Below are 22,822 nucleotides of genomic sequence, written 5' to 3' on the forward strand. Positions count from 1 at the left end.
ACATCAGAAAACACCTGTTCATGCTTTCTTTTGCAAACATTAACACACCTTTAAATAGTGAACTCCCCAAGGAGGTGTGAAGATATCCAATCAAAACCTTTATCAAGGAAGTAACTACTCAGGAGTATCTTAAAAGCAGAGTCATAGAGGAGACAGCATAGAGACAGGCCCTTCAGCCCAGAAATTCCATGCTATCCATCACTCTCCCATTTACATTAATCCAACATTAATCTAATTTTTTAATCTCCGCATATTCCCATCGACTACCCCCGATTCCACCACATGAATATAGAAATTTATAGCACGGTACTGGCCCTTCAGCCCACAGTGTTGTGCCAACCTAATAACCTGCTCTAACAACTCTCTAGAATTTCCTGACTGCATAACCCTCCATTTTCCTCAGTTCCATGTACCCATCTAATAGACCTGATTGAACCTGCCTCCACTACCATTGCCAGCAGTGCATTCCATCTACCCACCACTCTCTGGGCTGGGGGATAATCATCATTTAATCGACCCACCTGCACATCTTTGTGGATGTGGGAGAAAACAGGATCACACAGATAGGGGGTGGGTGGGGAACCCGCGCAGTCATATAGGGAGTACGAGCAAGTTCAACACACTTGGTGCCAGAAGTCAGGTTCGAACCCGGCTACCTGAGTGAGGTAGTAGATCTTCCATCTGCGCCGCTGAGGTGCCCTGCAGTGGAGAGGCATGAAAAAGGGATCCAGTATGGGTCAAAACAAAATTGAACATCAAACTGAAAGAAAGATCTTGGAGGCCAGTTGGGATGGAAGAGATGCAAAAGATAGTGAGAGAAAACGTTCTGAATTTTAAATGAGTAATTTCACTGAGAATTTTAATCCTGTTGTGTCCTCGTTAACTCAAGGACTCTTGGTCCTGAGACTTGTTTGTCCAATACCACATTACTGCAAGGTACAAACAGCAGAGTATCGGAGAGACATCACTGTGGAATTTATTGTACTGTTTTGGGTTTCCGACAGGTGGATTCATCCTGTCCAGACAGTGCCCCATCTCCAAAACCAGCCAGGCCTGCACATTTCTTGCCCTTTCCTCTCCAAATCTGATTCTGATCAGGGAGAGGCCATGTACTCATTAACTGGTGGGCTTCCCTAATAAACCAGATTTTTGGGTAACAGCTGCAAGAAACCAATGATTAACCTCCAGAAAGTCACCGTTAGAGGGTTGAGAGAATGATTACAAGCACATGAACAAAAATTTCCATTGAGTGTGTATTATTAATTCTGAAAATATTGGAGATGAGAAACGGGGCTGTTTGACAGGCAGGTTGCATTGTTGTGGGTGATAGGTGGCCCATGAGTGTGGGCAACCAATGGTCAGAAAGGAAGGATGATGCTTCATGTGCTGCATGCGACTAGATTTTGCCATTCTAGGTGTAGCTAGAGTTTGAGCCACCGGGAATAGAATGTTGATTGTACCTTACACTGATACCCCAATGCCTCCATAGTTTTCATGTATCGTTAGATGATTCTGGAGCATGAATACAACCATATGGCAGTCCCCCTCTCTCCATGCATGCCTCCAAGCCTGCTTTGCTGTGTATAGAGAACAGAGCTGCCCTTTAGCCTCATCTCCACTCCATGTCAGCAGAGATCACAAACATACAATAGGACCAAGAGAAGCCATTTGGCCCCTCAAGCCTATCCTGCCATTCAAAATGATCATGGCCTCACCTCCTGTAATGTGCCAGATCCTGATAACCTTCAATCTTTCAAACATGTATGAACCTCCAACTAAAATAATTCCAGTGATCTGGTCCCCACAACTCTCTGCGGTAGAGAGTTGTGGGGACCAGGAGTTCACTGCCCTGTGCATGAAGAAATTTCTATAGACCTCCATTTTAAATGGTTGACCACTATCTTGCCTTGTTTAAGGCTCTCCCGCTAGTGAAAACATCTCAATATCGAACCTGTCTTGACCCCTTAGGATCTTGTATGTCTCAATATGTCGCTCCTCATACTTCTAAACTCTACAGAATGCAAATCCACCCTATCTTGATAAGACAATCCACTCATCTCAGGACTTAGCCGGGTGACTCTCCTTTGCCTACCTCCAAAGTTCTGCTCTCCTTTTCAAGGTAAGCAGACCAAAAATGTGTGCAGTCTTTCAGGTGTGGCCTTACCCACACTTTGTACAGCTGCCACAAAACCTCCCTATTCTTAACTTCCAGCCCCTTTGCTATTTATGACCTAAATGGCATTTGTCATTTCAATGATATATATACCTGCCTGCTAGTATTTTGTAACCATTCTCTCAAAATTGAACATCTATTATTCTCAGTCTTGAATATACTCAATGACACTGTATCCACTGTTCTTTGACAATTCAAACATTTACAATCATTAATGTGAGAATTTCTTCCCAAGTTGATCAGAAATGGCAACCCTTTAATCCATATCCCACCTATTCCTGGACCTTCCAGACATCAAGACAGCCCTTCAGTATCTGACCTCTCAATTCTGAGAACATAAAACATAGAGGGCACCACAGTTAGCGTACGTTCTCTCCATGTCTGTGTGGGTTTCCTCCGGGTGCTACGGTTTCCTCCAACCTTCCAAATGTTCGGGGAGTTGTGGATTAATTGGGGTATTTGGGCTGTACAGGGTGGAAGGGCCTCTTACCATTGCTGTAGGTCTAAATTTTTTTTTTAATTTTAAAAATAACTGCACAGTACAGGCCTACAATGTAGAGGTGACCTACTGAAACAAAACCTTCCCTTACTCACACTCTTAACTTTCAATTTTTCTCACATCCGTGCCTGTCTTAGAATCTTTTAAACTTTCCTATTGTACCAGCCTCCTTCACCACTCCTGGTAATGCATTCCAGGCATCTGCTAATCTCTGTGTCAAAAAAAAATACCCCTGACGTCTCCCTAAACCTTCCACTCCTCACCTTGTACAGATGTCCTCTGGTGTTTGCTCGTCTATGCCTCTCATAATTTTATATGCCTCTATTACGTCACTTATCATCCTTCTTTGCTCCAAGAGAAAACCTCTAGCTTTGTTAATTTTGCTTCATAAGACACGTTCTCCAATCCAGGCAACATCCTGGTAAATCTCCTCTGCACCCTCTCCACAGCTACCACATCCCTTCTGTAATGAGGTGACAAGATCTGAACAATTTTCCAAGTGTAGTCTAACCCATGACCATTGAAGAAGAGAAGGTGTATTGAGGATGGGATTGAGAATGCCATGTACTGGAAGCGCAAAGGAGCCCTGCAGGAGGGATAGAAAGACCACACCACCACATACTCACCAGTCCTGTGGCCCCCTGCCTCATTTGTAAGCGAATCTGCAGATCCAACCCTGGCCTCATTAGCCACATACAAAGAACAGGAGTGGAAATAAGTCTTCCTCAATCTACAGGCAAAGCATTGGAAGAAAATTCATGCTAATATAGCCTACTGTGCCCTTCACCACTACTCCCCACACAATGCTCTAAGCTCTTATTTTGCATAACAACCTTTCAAATGGCACCTTAAAATAAGCCTTTTGGAAATCCAGCTATGCTACAACTTCCAGTTCTTCCTTATCTAACCCCATCTATCCCTCCCTTATCTACACCCTCCCTTATCTAATCCTCACTTATCTACCCCTTCCCTTATTTATTCCCTCCCTTATTTATTCCCTCCTTTATCTACCTCCCTCTCTTATCTACCTCCCTCCCTTATCTACCCCTCCCTTATCTACCTCCTCCCTTATCTAATCCTCACTTATCTACCCCTATCTGCCCCTTATTTATTTCCTCCCTTATCTACCTCCCTCCCTCCCTTATCTACACCCTCCCTTATCTATCTCTCGCTTATCTACCCCTATCTACCCCTTCCTTTATCTACCCTCTCCACAAATCATCCCATTTGTACCTTTAAGGTTTGCCAAAATCGTTGTGGGAATGATGAAAGATCATCGGCATTGCCCCCCTCCTATCTCTACCAGCATAACCTTTGGAACTCAGCACGGCACGCTGTCAGTTCCAAGGTTTTTGTCAGTTCCAAGGTTCCAATCCTCGTGTAATTTTGCCATGATGTTAATTTCTTTTTAGTTCCTTGTCATTTGACTTGTTTTTGCTGCTTTTATTGCATCTTCTTGCTGAAGGTAGAAACAAAATATTGGTTTATCAGACATCAGCCAGTGCCTGTTGCCTCCATGAGGCCTGTGTTTTATTCTTTGTACATTTATTTTTAATTTTTTGGCCAGTTTATCTACCCCCTCTTCATTTTGGTCATTTGTTCTGCATCCTAAGACTCTCCAGAGCCTTAGGCTCCTATTTTTCTTGACAACATTATAAACTTCTTTTAATCCACTGTCATTACAAACCTTAATTGGCCACAGATGGATCATTTGTGGACTTTATGTTCCTCAATGAAATGTACATAGATTGAGAAATTTGAAACATTTCTTTAAATGTTTGCCATCATTTAACGATCAGGAAACACTTTAATCTAATGCTCCAATCTACTTTATCCAATGGTCTCCTCATACCTGTATAATTGGCCTACTTTAAGTTAAAAACCCTAATATCTCAATGTTCAGTGTCTGTAAAACCGTGAACGGAGCTCGATCAGAATGTGACCGCTGTCTCTAGAGGATTTGATAGTGTGGGATTAGCAATTAACCCTGTCTCATTACACAAAGGTGAAAAGTAGCCTGCTTCCCAAGTCTATTGCTCCAGAAAGCTATCCTCCAAGCACTTTCCGCCAATTTGATTTGCCTAGTTTCTATAAGGATTACAATCCCCCATAATTATAGAGTTGCCGATCACTACATATTCCCTGATTGATGCGGTTGGAGACAGTGAAGACTGTTACCCACCTTTACCGGTGTGTTTTGGTCCCTTTTTCTATGAACGTTCTTCCCCACTCTCCACCTTATTTCATTCATTCCAACAGATTCCTATTTTGCTATTTGACCTTAACCTCTCCTTCACAAATGCTGCCAACTTGTTCCTTGCCCCACGTTATTTTAAAACCTTGCTTCCAATGCTGGTTACAAGTTCACTAGGAAATCAATCCTGACCAAGTTTCATTAAAAATCCCTATCCTGCACTGGTGCTCAGTGGCCCATGAATCAAAACCCTGCCCTCTCACAATATTCCTTCACACATCTAACTGAGCCATTCAGATTGATTGTCAGAATACATACATGACATCACATATGACCCAGAGATTCATTTTCCTGCGGGCCAGGCAGAATTTCTACTTATCAGTAATGGTGAACTGTACTCAAGAAAAAAGATACAGATACAAAGAGAAAAATGTAAACAAAAAAATTTAAATATCACGACTTGCTGTGCTATGTATGTGTGGATGAGCTAAACACCTCAAAAAACAAGCTTTCTCGCTGTCCCTTGTTACATGTGACATCATAACTGCTGGGCAGAATTCCCAACATTGAATGTAAGATTTTTAAAGTCCACATGACCTGCTCACACTGAGAACACGTGTGATAATATGAATTGTTTGGTCAGGAAATGTTTTCCAATGCGTTCCTTCCTATCTTCTTGGTCAGTTTTCTGCTTTACTCTCAATAAGATACAATTTGACTTGGTTCATTAGTCATAATGTCGCAGAATGTCAGGAAACATTTGGGAAGCAACAACTCCAGTAGAATTTGGTTCAGAATAAGAAGAGGACAAAAAAATATCAGGAGCATGAAGCAGAAAACAATCTGCTGGGAAAAAAAGAATGGTCGACATTTTGAATCTGAACCTTTCGTTAAGAGGAGCAATGGCCTGTGTGATGAGGAAGGGGAGGGAGGGGCTAGACAGAGGCTGGTGGAGCATTGGTGAAGCAGGAAGGGGAGACCAATAATGGACGGGTACCAGACAATGATGAGAGAGAGAGAGAGGGCGAGGAGTGTGCTTTCTTTTATTAATTTATTTTTAACTTTTAATTCTGAGATACAGCATGGTAACAGGCCTCTCCATCCCACGAACCTATGCCACCCAAATACACCCACGTGACCAATTAATCTACAGACCCCGTACGTTTTTGCAGGGTGGGAGGAAACCGGAGCACCCAGAGGAGACCCATGTAGACATGGGAAGAATGTACAAACACCTTACAGACAGCACCAGATTTGAATATGAGTCGCACTGTAATAGCATATTGTTAACTGCTACACAAACCGTACCACTCACCCATAGTGTTGCGCTAACTACTACCGAGATCTTGCCTCTCTGTTGATGAAGGGTTCTGACCCAAAGCATCAACCATCCTTTTTCTTCCACTATCATGCTGAGTTCCTCCAGCAGTTTTATTTTTTTTAATCCCAGTTAACTGTGATTTAGTTGAATGGTGGACTAGGTACTGGTGAAGCCACATCTGGAGCACTGCGTGCAGTTCTGGTCTCCTGACAAGAGGAAGGATGTACTGGCTTTGGAGGCCGTGCAGAGGAGGTTCACTGAGTTGATTCCAGAGATGAGAGGGCTTAGCCGATGAGGAGAGATTGAGTTGACTGGGGCTGTACTCGGAATTTAGAAGAGGGGATCTTATAGAAACATATAAATTTATTAAAGGCATAGATAAGGTAGAGGAAGTTAAGTTGTTTGCATTAGTGTGGGTGACTTGAACTGGGGACATAGCCTCAAGATTCAGGGTAGTAGATTTAGGACGAAGATGAGGAGCTGCTTTTCCAAGAGAGTGGTGAATTTGGAATTCATTACCATTGAAGCAGTGGGGGCTTCCTCAGTAAATAGAGGTAGGATAGATGTTTTATTACGTTGTAGAATTAAGGGCTATGGGGATAAGACAGGTAGGTAGAGATGAGCCTATCATATGATCTAATTGAAGGACGGAGCAGGCTTGACAGGCGTGATGACCTACTCCTGCCTCCTATTTTTTATGTTAGAGCTTCTGTCAGGTCTGAATGTTACCATCTATATGCTAACTTACTGTTTTGATCCAACAGTATGGAGTGGACGTCCTAGCACGCGATGCTCACGGAAACACCCCTCTGGCCTACGCCAAGCAAGCCATGAGTCAGGAGTGCAGCGACACTCTCCTCCAATACGGCTGCCCCGACGAACATTTCATTCTGCTGGCCACTCCCAACTTGTCCCGCAAGGCCAGCAACCTAAACAGTAACAACAAGGGCAGGCAAGCCGAGTCGAAACTGCCTGCTGTCATTTGAGCCAGAACCTGTCGGATTCGCTCAGCGTTTTAGAGAACAGCGCTGCACCTCTCCCTGTACAGCCTTGTATCTGTGAAACCTCATTCTACCCCTGGCTTCAGTTCTCAAGGGAACGCAATAATGGTGAAGGGACCAACGAAAGTGGGGGTTGAAGGAGGTGGAGGGGGCGGTTGGGGTGAGGAGGAGATACAAGCCCACTACACAAACCACACGTGGCCCTGCAGAGTCAATGGATCTGCAGCATCAGGAGTCGCCCAGTGGAAGGATAGCTGGCGGAAGTACGAACTGCCTCAAAAGCTCTCAGCCTGTCTGGGTCAACAGGGCAGGGATTGGAAGCTCAGGCATCAACAATTAATTGCCAGTACATTTCACCTCTACCAAAACAGGTTGATTCAGCTCTTCTAGGAAGGGCCCTCACTGGCATAAATCAGGTGAGAGCACAAAGTTTGTCAGGTTTGAAGCTCCTATGATGGTATGTGTCAAATCATTTGTGGCTAATCTGTCCACGGAGAATACTGGCTTCATTACACTTGTATAGTTGAGTTCTTCCAGCATTACCACTGCTTAATAGAACATGATTAGTCGTCATAGAGGAAAGCATATTAGCTGAGGAGGTAGTTACATGGCACGGTTCAATGACTGCTCGGATGTGATTGCAATGTTTGCAGAAACAGAAGTCATGTTCTTTGTAGTCTGCTGAGCCCTCCTTCCTCAATTCACTGTCATAATTTAACGTCTGTTTAATTTTTAGTTCCTCTTCCTGTTGAAAGATAGGCGATGGGGTCCTGCCTCTCCCCTCCCTCCCACGCAATCTGTTTAGTAAGTGGAGATCGCTGGTTGCAAAAAAAACAGGAGCCAGGTGCTGTGCTCAATGCGAAGCTGTACCCTGTGTGATTAAAAGGCTGGAGGCATCGTATTGTCTGCTCGTTTGGGGAAAATAAAAGGGAATTGATCAGCATTAGCCTCTTCTCTCAGTTGCAAGCTCACTGCCCTCCTGACCTGAGCTGTCATTGGTAGCTTTTTCAAAAATGGATAGATTGACTGCCTTGTTTTGTGAGATATTTCCAAAATGATTCTCTGCCCTGCTTGTAAATATAATGTAAACTCTGATGCTATAGTATTTATATGTTGTACATAATATTGTTCATTCCATTCAGATTTTAGCCAGTTTTTTTTCTGGAAGGGGAAGGGAATTACTTGAAACTCGGATTGGATTTCCTTCCACCATCTGCTCTAAAATGATGCATTTGCCTGTGAGTCACTCCATTGGTGATGTATCCTGCCTTTTTGGTGGGGGGTGGGGGCGTTGGGGATAAAGTCCATGAATGGGGAACAAACTGAGAGTGATTTCGGCTAGTGATGGACAATTTAAATTCCAGTCATATTTACACTCCAGCAACATCCATATAGATGTATTGTTCCAATTGATGACATTCGCTCGCTGCCTATAGGATTGCTGCATTTAATTGGAAGAAGTTCAAGAGATCTAGGCTTCATTCTTTACTGGGAGAAAACAGCAAGGGACTCTCAGGCCTTTCCTGACACACTGGGGCTTGCTACTCACCACTGTATGTGAGCTGGCATCCTGTTTCCAGTGCACAAGATCCTTGCCAGCGGTGTGGGATCTTTGTGTGAAACTCATGAATTCCGCATGAGAATAGTTTCCCAGTCCAACACCACTGCCCTACCCCCATCCCCCCATCCCACAGATATGCTCCATGGTCAGCGACTACTGGCAATCCATTGCAGGATTGCAGTGTGTGTGTGTGTGGGGGGGGGGGGGGTGTGTGGTTCTAGGAGTGTCTGCACATTCAGGAATGAGTCTGCACATCCAGGGGTGTGTATGGGAGTATATGTGTGTGTACAGGTTTGCAGGGGTGGGGGGTGTGAGTGAGTGTGTATGTGTGTGTGTGTGTGTGTTTTGGGGTTCGTATGGTTGGTTCCAAATCATACTGTGTTACAGAGTATTGCTCGGACTTGTGGATCACAGTTAATGGAACTCAAATAGACATGAAGTGCACACCATGAATCTTGGAGAGCAAACTAACAAGGCACAGGAACAAAATGCAACCACGCACACTTGTGGACACAAATTTCACACAGTTTACATGTAGTTAACCAATAGCATGTGTGGGCTTTGATGCCCCAGTGTCGACTTATCAGTGCCAATCTGCAATTCTGTGTTCCAAGCTGACGACCTATGTTTACTGAGTATAATAAAGCAAACAAGGGAATTAGTTCTCCTTTGACTGACATTTGCTGTAATATTCTGGGATAAGCAGGTTCTATGTCACCAGTCCAAAGCATTGGATGAGTTTTAAATCCTTGCTCCCACTCAACTCTAAGTCCCAGGTTATTGCTTTAACACTCCTCCAAATCCAGGCTTGTTGTTCAAAATCCATGCTGTCCCATCCCCATAAGCCACAAGCTGTTGGTCCAACTCCCCAACCCCCTGTTTCTTTCTTCCAAAACACCTTGACCTCCCCCCCCCCCCCCATCATTGGTCTGACAATCTGTATATGTGACACGACACCACACAGACCAAATCATTAATCCAGCACTCCATCGACAACTCTACCAGAAAGCATCTCAAAAGGGAAACAGTATGTACAGGTAACATATTTTTCAGTGGCTGTTGGTGATCGGATCGTTTTCACACTTTAACAACATCCAAGCACCTTATTTGGATTGTGGTTTTGGAGTACTGAGGTGTACATTCTCAGCATTGCTGTTTTGTAATCCCTGAGTTTCTGGTTGGTTTAGAGATTCCAGCCCTAAAGAGTGCCAAGCCTAAATATAAATGTATCCTTAATCGTGCTTTATAAACTGCGCCAGAGTTTCCTGTATCTGGAATCAGTTTATCTGCTGTTACACTAACCTAGAATGTATCTGTAAAGAGCTATTAGCTCTCGGTTATTTCTCATTGTAAATAAGTACAACATGGACACTATCAGAATGAATGATTTTGTTTAATATTACCTCATTTTGGCAGTTCATGTTTTGCGATGACTAGATGCTTTATTTATATGTTTGTAATAATAAAAGCTGTGTGACGTTCGCTGTACTTTGCCAGTGGAGTTTATTAGGTGGAGTTATGATTGACCCTACCAGTATGTATCAAGATTTTGCAGGTCATCTGTACAGTACTCTGTTAAAGACTGTAAAGAAATGCAAGGAGGCTAAAATGTGTAATTGTAAAATGTCTCTTTTCAATAAAAAAAATTCTTGATACATTGCTTTCAGAATGGTGGTTCCATAAAACATGGCGTTATACAGAATTTAATTGTGGTTAGAAAATTATATACATCTCAGACCTGCTGTATGTTGGATACTCACTGTGTAAACTGGTTACCTGCCATATGCATCAGATACCTGCTATGTGAGTCAGATTTGTACTGTATGTCTGATGTGGATATCCACTGTGTGAGTCAGATACCCCCCACTGTTTCATCTGGATACCCACTGTGTGACCTGTATAAGTCAGATACCTTATATTTGAGTCAGATGCCCGCTGTGTTAGTCAGATACCTGCTGAGTGAGTCAGATACCCACTGTATAACCTGGATACCTGCTCTGTGAGTCAGATACCTGAAGTGTTAGTCAGATCCTTGCTGTGTGACCTGATACCCAGTGTGTGAGATGGATGTCTGCTGTGTGTGTGTGTTAGATAACAACTGTATGGGTTGCATACCCACTGAATGTTGGATATCTGTTGTGTGAGTTGCCTTAGTTGTATGAATTTGATTGCCTGGATGGCACACAAAACAAAACTACTTACTGACAAGAAAACAATTCATTCAAACATAAATTTTAATAACTCCCATCTTCTTTTTGTTGGTGTTTGTGTAAGTTTCCGGTGCTCAATTTGGCAGTTTTATTTCCTATATTTCAGTTCACTACGTACTTCCTGAGGTGCAAAGCACTCTGGGAGATGCTGAAAGCAAAACTCATTCCATCTAATGGAAAGTGTGGCCCAAAGCTTTAGACATCAGGAAGGAATGACTGGAAAGCCCACACGTGAAGTTTTAAAATAAGTTCTGTCAAGATGCAAGGCTGATCATCTGTAAAGACATAGCCAAATCCTAACTAAAAGACGTTTTTGTTATGTAAAAACTCAATGCAGTAAGGTCTCAGAAAGTAAATAAATATGATACAAAGTATCATACACCCCTTGTTACATTTAGAGCCATCGAGTCATACTGCACCCAAACAGGCACTCGATCTCTCTGCAACTTTGATCACAACCACACATTTTCATGCTGAGTACAGTGAGAATGGTTCTTCTACGAGCAGGACGGGCTCTGGAGCCACACCCACGTTTCCCAGTTTGCTGGGGCTGCTGGTGAGTGCGAAAGAGTCCAGGTAAATGGAAACCCGAGCAATTCTTATTGGCAGCATTATTGCCCCAACTAAGCAACTGCGTGTACAACCTGTTTCTCAGGAGGAGCCATTCTCAATGGGAGCCACAACACAAACTGAAATCATTACCATTTTTAAAATGCTTTGATGAAGTCAGTAAGAGAGAAGTACAGAAGAAACCAACTAAACTTGACTGCTTCACCAACAAGGGGGCCCCTAAACTTTGAACAGAGTCCTTAAGGGGGCCACAGCCAAACAAAGATTGAGAATGGCCATGAGGTTGGTCAGTGAAAATGTTCCATCCAAAATTGCCTTCCCTCCAATGTTCCCTTCCAAAAAGGGTTGCATGAGAGAAACAACTAAATAAAGAGGAAACATGAATGGGCCACAGAGTTCAGTCTGCTTCCCTGGGAGCTTGCTCCCTCTACCCTGATTGGGGCCACATGCTTTATTTTGAATGGATCCAACCAGGGTGCCCCCAGGCTTCCTCTGCCTGGTTTCAGAGGGAACAGGAGGGAGCCTGCTTTACTGTTGGGCTCCATTGTGTTCCAGGCTCAACTGAGTTCTGGCCGCCTCTTTGCAGGAAAGAAGTGAAAACTTTACAGGGTGCAGAAGAGATTTACCAGGATGCTGCATGGACTGGAGAACATGTCTTATGAAGAAAGGTTGAGCAAGCTAGAACTTTTCTTTTTGGAACAACAGAGGATGAGAGGTGACAATGGAGATTTACAAGATTAAGATGGGTGAACAACCAGCAACTTTTACCCAGGGCGGCAATGGCCAATACCAGATGACATCTGTTTAAGGTAGGTAGATGAAAGTTTAGGGGAGATGTCAGAGGTGCTTTTTTTTAAACAGAGTGGTGGGTGCCCGGAAGGCATTGGCGGGCATGGTGGTGGAGACTTGTACAATGGGGACATTTAAAAGATTCGTAGGCACATGAATATCAGAAGGAGAGAGGTTTTCAGATACCTAGGCCTTGCTATCACTCCCTCCATCTTAAAACTGGGAAGCCAATTATGGAAAGTTATTGAAGGAGATAAAGAAAGATATGTTCAGATGGGAGATTATCCCCTTACCAGTAATTGGTAGAATTTAAACTGTCCGAAAGAATGTTTTGCCCAGACTATATTTTTTTATTTCAATCTTTGCCGATAGGAGTTCCTGTGATGGTATTTGACAAATTGATATCAAGATTTGTATGGCAAAATTTTTTTTAAAAACTGGAGTTAGACATAAGACTTTTGTTAAAACAAAAAGGGGACCTTAATTTTGCCCAACATTAAATATTACAAATGGGCAGCACAACTGAGGACCCTGATAACGGATTTCAAATGATATGGAAGCAGGTTGGGTGAGTGGGCTATTTCTCTGGAAGGGCTACCTACAATTCCTAAGCCCAAGTAAACTGGAAGAAATTAAAAATAGATAATTAATGGATTAAATTCACAATGAAAACTTGGTTGTCCATAAGAAAACAACTAAACCTTTTTAAGTCTGTCCAGAGCATTAAAAGTAGTAGCTATCCAAGAATTCCTACCTGGAAAAGTAGATAACAGCTTTAGAAAATGGGAGGATAAAGGACTAACTATTGTGGATCAGCTTTTTGTGGGGAAATTTTGAAATCATATGAAAATCTTCAAAAAGAATTTGGTTGGTTGGGGGTGGATTTTTTTTTAGATTCCTTCAAGTGTAGCACGACTTAGAGGCACGTGCAGATTGGGAGCAGATATGTAAAATACCATCTACACTAGAAAAGATTTTTTGTGCTGACAATGGAGGGAGTTATTGATAAAGAAGAAACTGACAGCTCACTTGTACAGGTGGCTTCAAGATAACATAACAGGAACCTCTATGGAAATAAAGCAGAAATGGGAATTGGAAATGAATCTTTGTATTACCGAATATGGGAAAAGACATTCCCTGATGGTCGCACGTTAACATGTAGCCCGACCTGGAGGGAATTTGAATGGAAAATTAAAATGAGAGAACCTAAGACTCCTCAGGTGTTGGCGAGAGATAGTAGCACCTCAGAATTATGCTGGAGAGAATGCGGGAAGATTGGCGATTTACCCATATTTTTTGTCCCAAACTATATCAATATTGGAGAGATATTCAGGTGGAAATTAAGCAAACCATGGGGGTAGACCTACCTTTGGAGCCAGCAAATTTTATATTGGGAGTGAGTCCAGAGGATATAGTAACCAAAAACCAGGCATGGCTACTTGGGGTGTTGCTGTTGATCGCAAAGAAGATGATTGCAGTATAATGGAGAAATGTAAAACCACCAACTGTCCAACAATGGACGGAAAGATTAAAAAGTGTATATTTGATGGAAAGCATAGCAGCTAAATGGCAACTAAGGACTGATGATTTCAACATCAAGTGGTCACCAGTAATATTATCGAGATTGACTAAGGATATAACCTCTCTGTAATTTCAGTGGTGGGGAGGAGTTCGACCGGTGCGCTCTACATGTAATTGGAGTAATGTGTACAGATGAGATTGTGATTGTTTACAGTGCATGGAGTGACGGCACAATGATACATTCAATAAAATTTACTCAGATTCTCTCCTATTTAAGCTCGAAAGTGCCACAATGGGCATATGAAGAAGTGTATGGTTAAATATATAGGTGACTGCATAATGAATGAGGTTAATTGGGTGCCCAAATATGTGATGCATCTATGAACAGAACTCGAATAAGATAGATTGATGTGCTCTATACATCTGTTATGTGATCTATGTATTTTGTTTGGATGCTCACGTGATATGACAGCATGTGGGAATATAAGTTAAGTTCAAAAAAAAGAAAGGGGGCTATGGGCTGTGAGGTTGGGAAGGGTTAGATTGATGTGGAATAGGTTTATTTAGGACAGTACGACATTATGGGCTAAAGGGATGTACTGTGCTGTACTTTTCCATGATTGAGTAAATAATGCATTGACAATGCAACTGACCCACTCAATTTCTGGAGATAAAACAGGCCCATATATACTGCAGCTCTTCACAGGATCTTCTTGGCCAATGCCTGCAGATCCATAGTATCTATCTACCACCACATGAGTACAGACAGCAGGGCCAAGAGAATACTTCCAATTCACCTGCAGCCCACTAGCTGTAGAACACAGTCCAAAAGTAAGATTTGTTTGTTGCTTGGGCTATAGTTAACACTGAGGTTGGCTTTCTTGCCCCTTGCCCCTTTGCTCAGTATTTACTGCCCTGGGTGGATCCCTGGGTTGGTTGAATGACTTCTCCTGCAAGCCACACATTAGGCGATTTGGTTCGTGACTCAGGATATTGTGCAAAGCACAGGTTAAAAAAAAAATGTTCATTAGATACCATTTGATTCAGTACTTGACACAGGGCAGCATTGTGCTACAACACTCGGGTTCAATCCTGGCCTTGGGCACTGTCTGTGTGCAATTTGCATGGCTTCCCTCTGGGTTTCTCCGAAGCTGGTGTTTGTCTGAAGCCAGTTTGAGGGACTGAGATTTGTAAAAGTTTTTAATGACTCCTCGCTTTTATTTTCATCAATTTAATGCAGGACATTGTCCTTCATCCTGGAACTCCCTTCCTGTGGAGTTCCCCACAATCCATCTGAACTGCAAAAGGCCAAGAAAAAGCCATTCCCCATTTCAATAAGAGCAAGTAACTCAGCACAGATCAGGTTACAAAGCTGGCAGTGTGATTCTTTTCTATTTGGATTCTCCGTAAATCTGACCAGTGAGATTTATATTAGCTATCCATCCCTTCACAGATAGATCACTTGAAGTATAACCTTCGTCAAAAGATTGGCTTGTAACTATGCTGTAAGTTCTCTATAAATCTGTGTAGCCATCACACGACCATAAAAAATAGCTTTAAAATAATGCCATCAAAAAAATATAAAATAGATGACTATTTTTTGTAAGAAGTAAACAAACAGGAAACACTTTATTCTGCAACAAGAAAGAATTGTCATCATTAATTATCAATTTGGTGGATGATGATGCTCTGTATTTACTGTTTGTGAAGAGTGTAATGATATATGTTTAGAATAATTACATTTCTCATTAGATATTGAAGGAAGTACAATTGTTTACTTCTTATCTCTGGTCTGCGACTAAATATGAAGAATGATGTGTCTGTGAATTTCAGCAAAAATTTCCATGAAATCCACGGGGTTCTAATTATAACTCATTGGGCAATTTTATTGTTAATCAGATTACCCTAAGGATGGTGATATCTGGCATTGAAACCCCCCGGAATCCTTATTATAACGTGTCCCACTGGGATACACAAAGGGAGAGCAGAATATCTTTCCTGAGACTTTTGTTCAGTGGGCAGGACAGACTCGACAATAATCTGATTGCCTGTAAATTAAGAGTTTCTTATCTAACCCTTTCCTCCCTGGCCTGACCATGCATGAAGTTACATAAAACAGGGCAATTGAACTCCTAGCTTCACAACACCCCACACTGGATTTAACTTCTGCCGGAACAATGTGGGGCCCTTTCTCCTCAAGAACGCAGATATAAAGACTTGCATTTGAACAGAGCTTGTAACAACCCGAGCCTGTCACAATACGTTTGCAAATAATGAATTACTTTTCATGTGCTGGTCAAATCATGCCCTGCAAGCTCACACCAACAGATGCGTGGTAATAACATAATGCTGTGCTTCTTGAGTGGTGGTTGTTAAAGCAGGAGTAACTCTGCTGCTTGTTGGGGTAAAGAAGATGTAATTTTCTCTTTTGCATCCACCCCAGAGAGCATAGGGAACCTGTTAAACACTCAACCGCCCTCCCCCCTCAGGCATAATTCGTGCTGTAACATTCCCTCTGTACTGTATGCTGGGTGTGATTTGTCTTGCATACCTCCAGTCTCTGTTTGTGGTCTGAGTTCTTTTTGGAGCTAACATCCTGAGACATCCCCTAGTCTCATTCTCTTCTCACTGCAACCTTCAGGCAGAAGGTACAGAAGCTTGAAGTCCAAACCTCTAGTTTAAGAGTGTTTCCCCCCCCCCCCCCCCCACCAACACCTATCAGACTCTCAAATCTCCCTGGACTACCCTAACCCTAACCATAAACCATTACAGGAGCACCAAAAGATCTATCTATACAACTGAAATGACACATTTTTTAGCACTCACTCCAACTGTGAATATTTCTTGATGTATTTTTTGATATTTATTATCCCTTTTTCTGGTTCTTGGCATATTGTGGTCATTTATACTTTTGTAGTTGGTACCCGTGCAGCAGCAGAATGCTAGAACTTCAGTACACCTGTACATTATACTGATGATATATGACGATAAAGTCTCATTCGCTACAGAAATGCATTTTAAATTCTGATTTGTCATAACATCAATCATATTAAAATTATAAATGCATCGCAAAAACCTTCACATGCCGTTGACCTACTGAGATCAAGAGAACCCTGGCTGAGATTCCCGATCTGAACTAACTGACCTCAAGGGATGTATACATTACTGTTGGATTCAATCCCGACGGCTAAACATTCCTCCCCTAATTGTCTTCCATTGACTCCTGCCAGATTAGAGTTGGTGCCCATTGCCTGACATGTCTTTGCCCTCTAGTCAATTGCCTGCTCATAACATCTGGCTACAGCCAAATTTACAGGGAGCAGCCGCCTGTGGGGGTGGGGGGGGGGGGGAAATAAAAGCCGCCAATTCATTCCACGTGTCAAACTACAACCAGTTGAAGGAAAACACAAGAACTGCAGATGCCAGAATCTTGAGGAAACAACAAGAAGCTGGAGCGACTGAAGTTCAATTCTGTTGTTACATGCGGCAAAGAAAACGTGATAGAGGTTGTGTGGCAAGCAGAATAGTTGACATTTAAGCATAGGTAATGTGAGCAGAAGGCCATTCAGCCCTTCAGGCCTGTTCCACTGTTCAATGCAATCAGGCCTGACAATTCAAAGTAAGACACAATACAAAAGTGTGGGGGCACAGAGAGATCAATGGGTATGGAGCAAAGGCAGAATCTTTTCAGTCACCTCAAAAGGGTGCAAGCTGAAGGGTCAAAGAGTAAAGCAGTCATAGACCTAGTGAGGAAGGGATCTGTTGGGAGCAACTAGCAAAGTGGTCACCCCACAGCAGGTGAGGGTTCATCGATTGAGAGAAGTGGCTGTCAATGTTTCAGGTTGGGAGCAAAGTGGGAAGGGACCAGTTTAAATTTGGTGGAAGGAGGAGAGTGGGGTACAAGCATTTCCCCCAAGATTTTTGAATGGAACCTGCAAGCCTTGTGCCCAGCCCTTGCTCTTATATTGCCCCTCTCTCTGTCGTTGTAATGAGATTATTGCATGGAGACCAGTTTACAATATGTCAGCAGATTGGAGAAGACTGGTTGATCACCATCAAAGAAAGGGGAACTCAGCAGTAACTGCTAATAGGACAAAATAGACCAAAGCTCAGACCAAATTCAACTGCAAACCAAATAAGTCTGGTCATATTTGTAAGTAGCATCTCAAAAAGGGTGAAAGCCAGATGGGATATTTCAGAGCCTTGGAACAAGATATGGTCAATGGTCACCAGTTGTGGGGCACAAAGATTCAACATCCAAACTCCGTGACCTTTGGGAAGCTTCTCGCAACAACCCTGTCCACGCTAGGATTGTCACCATCCATGAGCCCTCAAAACATCTCTACCACCCATTAAACTCCGGCCATGGTTGTGATCAGATCATCACCTGGGTCCAAACTCAGCAGCATATTGAGTTATTGAGTTCTGCGACATAGAAACAGACCCTTCTAAATGAGACTAAACATCCCATTTGCCTACCTTCAACTCATATCTCTCCAACCCTTCCCTCTACATGTATCTGTCTAAATGTCTTTAAATCTTGTTATTGTCTCCACCCCTACCACTTCCTTTGGCACCTTGTTACATCTACCCACCACCTTCTATGTGAAGAAGCCTTCAACTCATATCTCTCCAACCCTTTCCTCTACATGTATCTGTCTAAATGTCTTTAAATCTTGTTATTGTCTCCACCTCTACCACTTCCTTTAGCACCTTGTTACATCTACCCACCATCTTCTATGTGAAGAAGGTGTCCTTCAAGTCCCTTGTAAATCTTTCCCCTCTCACCCGACCCTAGACGAGGGTTATAATTATTTTCCTTATCTATACCCTTCTTAAAGTCAGACCAAATTTAAACAGTAAACCACTCCGAGATACTTACATGTCATAAAAAACTTGAGGCATCCACATTAATGTAGCATGATTAGCATAGCATATTACAGTGACTGTATTCAAATCTGGCACTGTCTGTAAGGACATTCTCCCTGTAACGGTGTGTGTTTCTTCTAGGTGCTCCGGTTTCCTCCCATATTCAAAATGCGTACGGGTTAGTCAGTTGATTGGTCACACAGGTGTATTTGGGCTGCACAGGCTCATGAGCCAGAAGGGTTCTTTAACCATGCAGTGTCTACACATTTAAATTTAACAATGAATTTAGAAGTTGATACAGTCCAGCAGGGAAGAAAGTAGAAGGAACTGCATCTCTCAACATGTGTCTGGGACATATTCTCATACTGTGTTGCTCAGGATATTGTGTGTCTTTCAAGCCACTGATATAAACCTATCAGTTCATTTCTTGAAGTGACAGCAGTGGTAGTGACAGGATTACATCAATTACATGTAGACACACTCCAGGAGCTGTTAACATCCCCTCAGCTGAATGAAAAAAACAACATTCACTTTACCGGGCTTCCAAATCACGTACCCTTGTCAACCTCCCTGTAATGTTTCAGACATTTTGAACCATCGGAACAATCCTTTTCAATCAAAATTAAACTTGATTCCTTACCAGGGAGTTTCATAATGTAGATTGGCAAAAAACTGTTTCCCCTGCAGGAGGATGCAGATTTAAGGTCACTGGCAGAGGGAAAAGGACCAGAATTGTGTTATCATTACTGACAAAAGGCAAAGGAGGAAAAACCCAACACCCAACCCCAACCAACCAATTTTCCCCTGCAACCGCTGCAACCGTGTCTGCCTGTCCCGCATCGGACTTGTCAGCCACAAACGAGCCTGCAGCTGACGTGGACTTTTTACCCCCTCCATAAATCTTCGTCCGCGAAGCCAAGCCAAAGAAGGCATGAGGTTTTTTTAAATCCATTTTGGGAGATTCTTTGATTGTTATCTGGAAAAACTGGATAAGTATTATAATTTTTTTTAAAAAAACTGTTCAGGCTTTAGTTTCAATAACAAATTATGACTGTTAGGAATGATAAAATAAATCGTACCTGGATGCTCCAAACTTGCTACCCACACCGTTACTAATCCAGTTTACCTGCCTGCTGCCTAACTTAGCCTACACAATAAACATGTACAATATTGTGTTTGAAAGGCTGCATTCATAAACCAAAATATAAAGTTGTTATAGCGTGAATAAAAGCTCTCACGACTGGAGGGAAACAAACTCTTTTATTAGTTTATAACTGAGGGTAGGGTTTCACAGTAGTCTTCAGAATGGTTCTGGCTTTAGGCGGGGTTATATGTGAGCAGATGGGGGTGGAGCTGGGAGGCAGAGCCAGCCATCAGCGCAACACATTACCAGTGAATCCCAGTTCACTGCATTCACCCCTTCCTGTAGAAGTTAGGGTCTATGAATGAAAACAGAGAACATGGGTTCCGAAAAAAAAGTTGAAAAATATACAGTTATTTACAGATTTAAGTGGTCCAAGGGTCTGGATATCCTGGTGGAGAACCTTGGCACCGGTGGGCCTTGGACTCTTTGGGTCTCTTAGTCCCCTTGTGAGGGAGGGGAGGAGGGCTGGGTCTCCTGCTCAAAGGTGGAGGGGGATGGACTTTACTCCTGAATCTGAATCCCTGAGGCCCTGACTGGGGCTGGCGAGAATGAGTTCAGTGGCTCGCAGGGCACTTGATGCAATGGAGTCTCTGTTCCAGCAGGTGCCAGTGTCCTCCCTGCCATCTGGGTATTCCACATAGGCGTACATGGGATTGGCGTGGAGCAGTTTCACCCTTTCCACCAGGGGATCAATCTTGCTTCCTGAGAAGGACTGGACCAGGAGTGGTGAGCCAGGTAGGGAGTTTCTGATGCCAACCTTTTTTCGAAATTGAATAGGAGCTCATGAGGAGTAGCATTGGTTGCAGAACATAGTAGCGACCAGATGGAATGGAGCACCATAGGAAGGACTTCCTGCCAGCGTGAATCTGGAAGGCCTTTTGACTTCAGAGCCAGTTTGACAGCCTTCCAGACCACGGCGTTCTCCTTTTCAACCTGCCCGTTCCCCTGGGGACTGTAGTTAGTAGTCCTGCTGGATGCGATGCCCCTCACCAGCAGATATTGACGTAGCTTGTCATTCATAAAGGATGAGCCCTGGTCACTATGTATATAGCCGGGATACTTGTATAGAGCAAAAATGGAGTCTAGGGCCTTTATGACTGATGAAGTGGATGTGTCTGGACATGGAATAGTGAACGGGAAGTGGGAGTACTCGTGAATGACAGAGAGGAAGAAGGTGTTCCCTATCGTGGAGGGGAGAGGTCCCTTAAAATCAACACTGAGCCGTTCGAAGGGCCTGGATGACTTGATCAGGTGCGCCTTTGAGGTGCAGTAGAAGTGCGGCTTGCACTCCACGCAAACCTGGCAAGACTTGATCATTTCCCTGATGTCTTCCCTGGAGCAGGGCAGATTGTGTGCCTTGGCAAATGAGCCATATGGGTGACCCCTGGATGGCAGAGCTCATTATGAAGAGACTGCAGTTGGCTGGTGTGTGCAGAGGCACAGCTTCCTCTGGATAAGGCATCTGGAGGGTCATTAAGAGCTCCTGGCCAATAGGCAATGCCATAATTGGAGCTCGATCCTCCACCTAGCAATCTTATCATTTTTGATTTTTCCCCTCTTGACATTATTGAACGAGTGCAACAGAGCATTGGTCAGTGAGGATTGTAAACCTTCTACCAGCCAGGTAGTGTCTCCAGTGCCTCACAGCTTCTACAATGGCTTGAGCCTCATTTTCCACAGAGGAGTTCCAGAGCTCATGGCCTTGTAATAGCCAAGAAAAAAATTAAACCGGCCTGCCCGCCTGGTTGAGGGTAGCAGCCAGGGCTATGTCCAAACCGTCACTTTCCACTTGGAAAGGTACATTCTCATCCACCGCATGCATGGCGGCTTTCGCAATCTGTTACCGGAGGTAGTTAAAAGCCGTTTGGGCTTCAGCTAAGAGGGGAAAATTAATGGCTTTTAAGAGAGGGTGAATTTTAACAGCGTATTGAGAAATCCACTAGGTGTAACATGAGAAAATCCCAGGCATCTCCTCAAAATCTTTGTGGTCCTGGGAATGGGGAGCTCTAACAGGGGAAACATCCTATCGGGACCGGGGCCAGTGATGCCATTCTCCACCACATAGCCAAGGATAGCCAGCCGTTTAGTCCTGAACACGTACTTGTCAGAGTTGTGAGGATCAAAGCTTTTGCCATGTGGAGAAAACTCTGAAGATTGGTGTCCTGGAATTGATAGAGATGACCGTTAGCTTCAAATATGGATGGTCCTTGGAATGGATTGGCAGCTGGTGATAAGCAGCTTTCAGGTTGATAATCAAATAGATTCGATACTGTGCTATATCATTCACCATGTCCAAAATTCGAGGGAGGGGGGTAAGTTTTTAAATAAAGTTTAAAAAAAAAGAGGGAGGTGGGTAAGCGTCCAAGAGTGGGTACCGATTAACAGTTTGCCTATAGTCAATCATTACCATGGACTTACCCCTTTTACCATGACCACTTGTGCTCTCCACAGGCTGGTGCTAGGTTCGATGATACCTTCATCGAGCAGATGTTGTGTCTCAGACTGTATAAAATTTTGGTCTGCTGTACTGTACCTCCTGCTCTTGGTAGCAATAGGTTTGAAGTCTGAGGACAGATTTGGGAAGAGAGGAGGGGAGGTTGATATTCATTGTGGAGTGGCTGCATGTGGGTTCTGATTTTAGGGGCCCTCCATTCCAAACCATTACAGAGGGGAGAGGACTGGAATACTCCAAGATCATGCTTTTGTGACACAGGAAGTCTAGACCCAACAACATCAGAGCACACTGTTCATCAAGCAAATTTTACAGAAATCCCCCCCTTCAAATGACAGATGTACTATACAATGTTGTTGAACGTGCATAAAATGCGAATGAAACATGAGAAATATGCAGTAATTGGAAGGATACATCTTCAGGCTGTATTTTTGTACAGTGCGTAAGTCTTGAAGCTTTCAGTAGAGTCCGTATCAATCAGGCATTTAGTGAAATGTCCGTTTACCTTCACAGTCATT

The 22,822-nt window shown here is 43.2% G+C and overlaps 1 protein-coding gene and 1 long non-coding RNA gene across 5 annotated transcripts in view; one reads left to right on the plus strand and one right to left on the minus strand.

The window, feature by feature from the left end:
* Nucleotides 1-10,384, plus strand: part of agap1 (ArfGAP with GTPase domain, ankyrin repeat and PH domain 1) — a 786,550-nt gene extending 776,166 nt beyond the window's left edge. For all 4 annotated transcript variants that reach the window (XM_069934384.1, XM_069934385.1, XM_069934382.1 and 1 more), the window contains one exon: nucleotides 6,952-10,384. In XM_069934384.1, coding sequence (XP_069790485.1) covers nucleotides 6,952-7,173 — 222 coding nt within the window. In that variant the 3' untranslated portion in view covers nucleotides 7,174-10,384. The remainder of the gene's footprint in view (nucleotides 1-6,951) is intronic.
* Nucleotides 561-4,125, minus strand: LOC138760068 (uncharacterized). The gene is made up of 3 exons (XR_011355369.1): nucleotides 3,906-4,125; nucleotides 3,299-3,402; nucleotides 561-699 (listed from the first exon to the last, which is right to left on the minus strand). It is a non-coding gene; the product is annotated as an uncharacterized lncRNA (long non-coding RNA).
* Nucleotides 10,385-22,822: the final 12,438 nt, after the last annotated feature.

This window comes from Narcine bancroftii, chromosome 4 (genome assembly GCF_036971445.1).
Source record: "Narcine bancroftii isolate sNarBan1 chromosome 4, sNarBan1.hap1, whole genome shotgun sequence".
Taxonomy (NCBI): Eukaryota; Metazoa; Chordata; class Chondrichthyes; order Torpediniformes; family Narcinidae; genus Narcine; species Narcine bancroftii.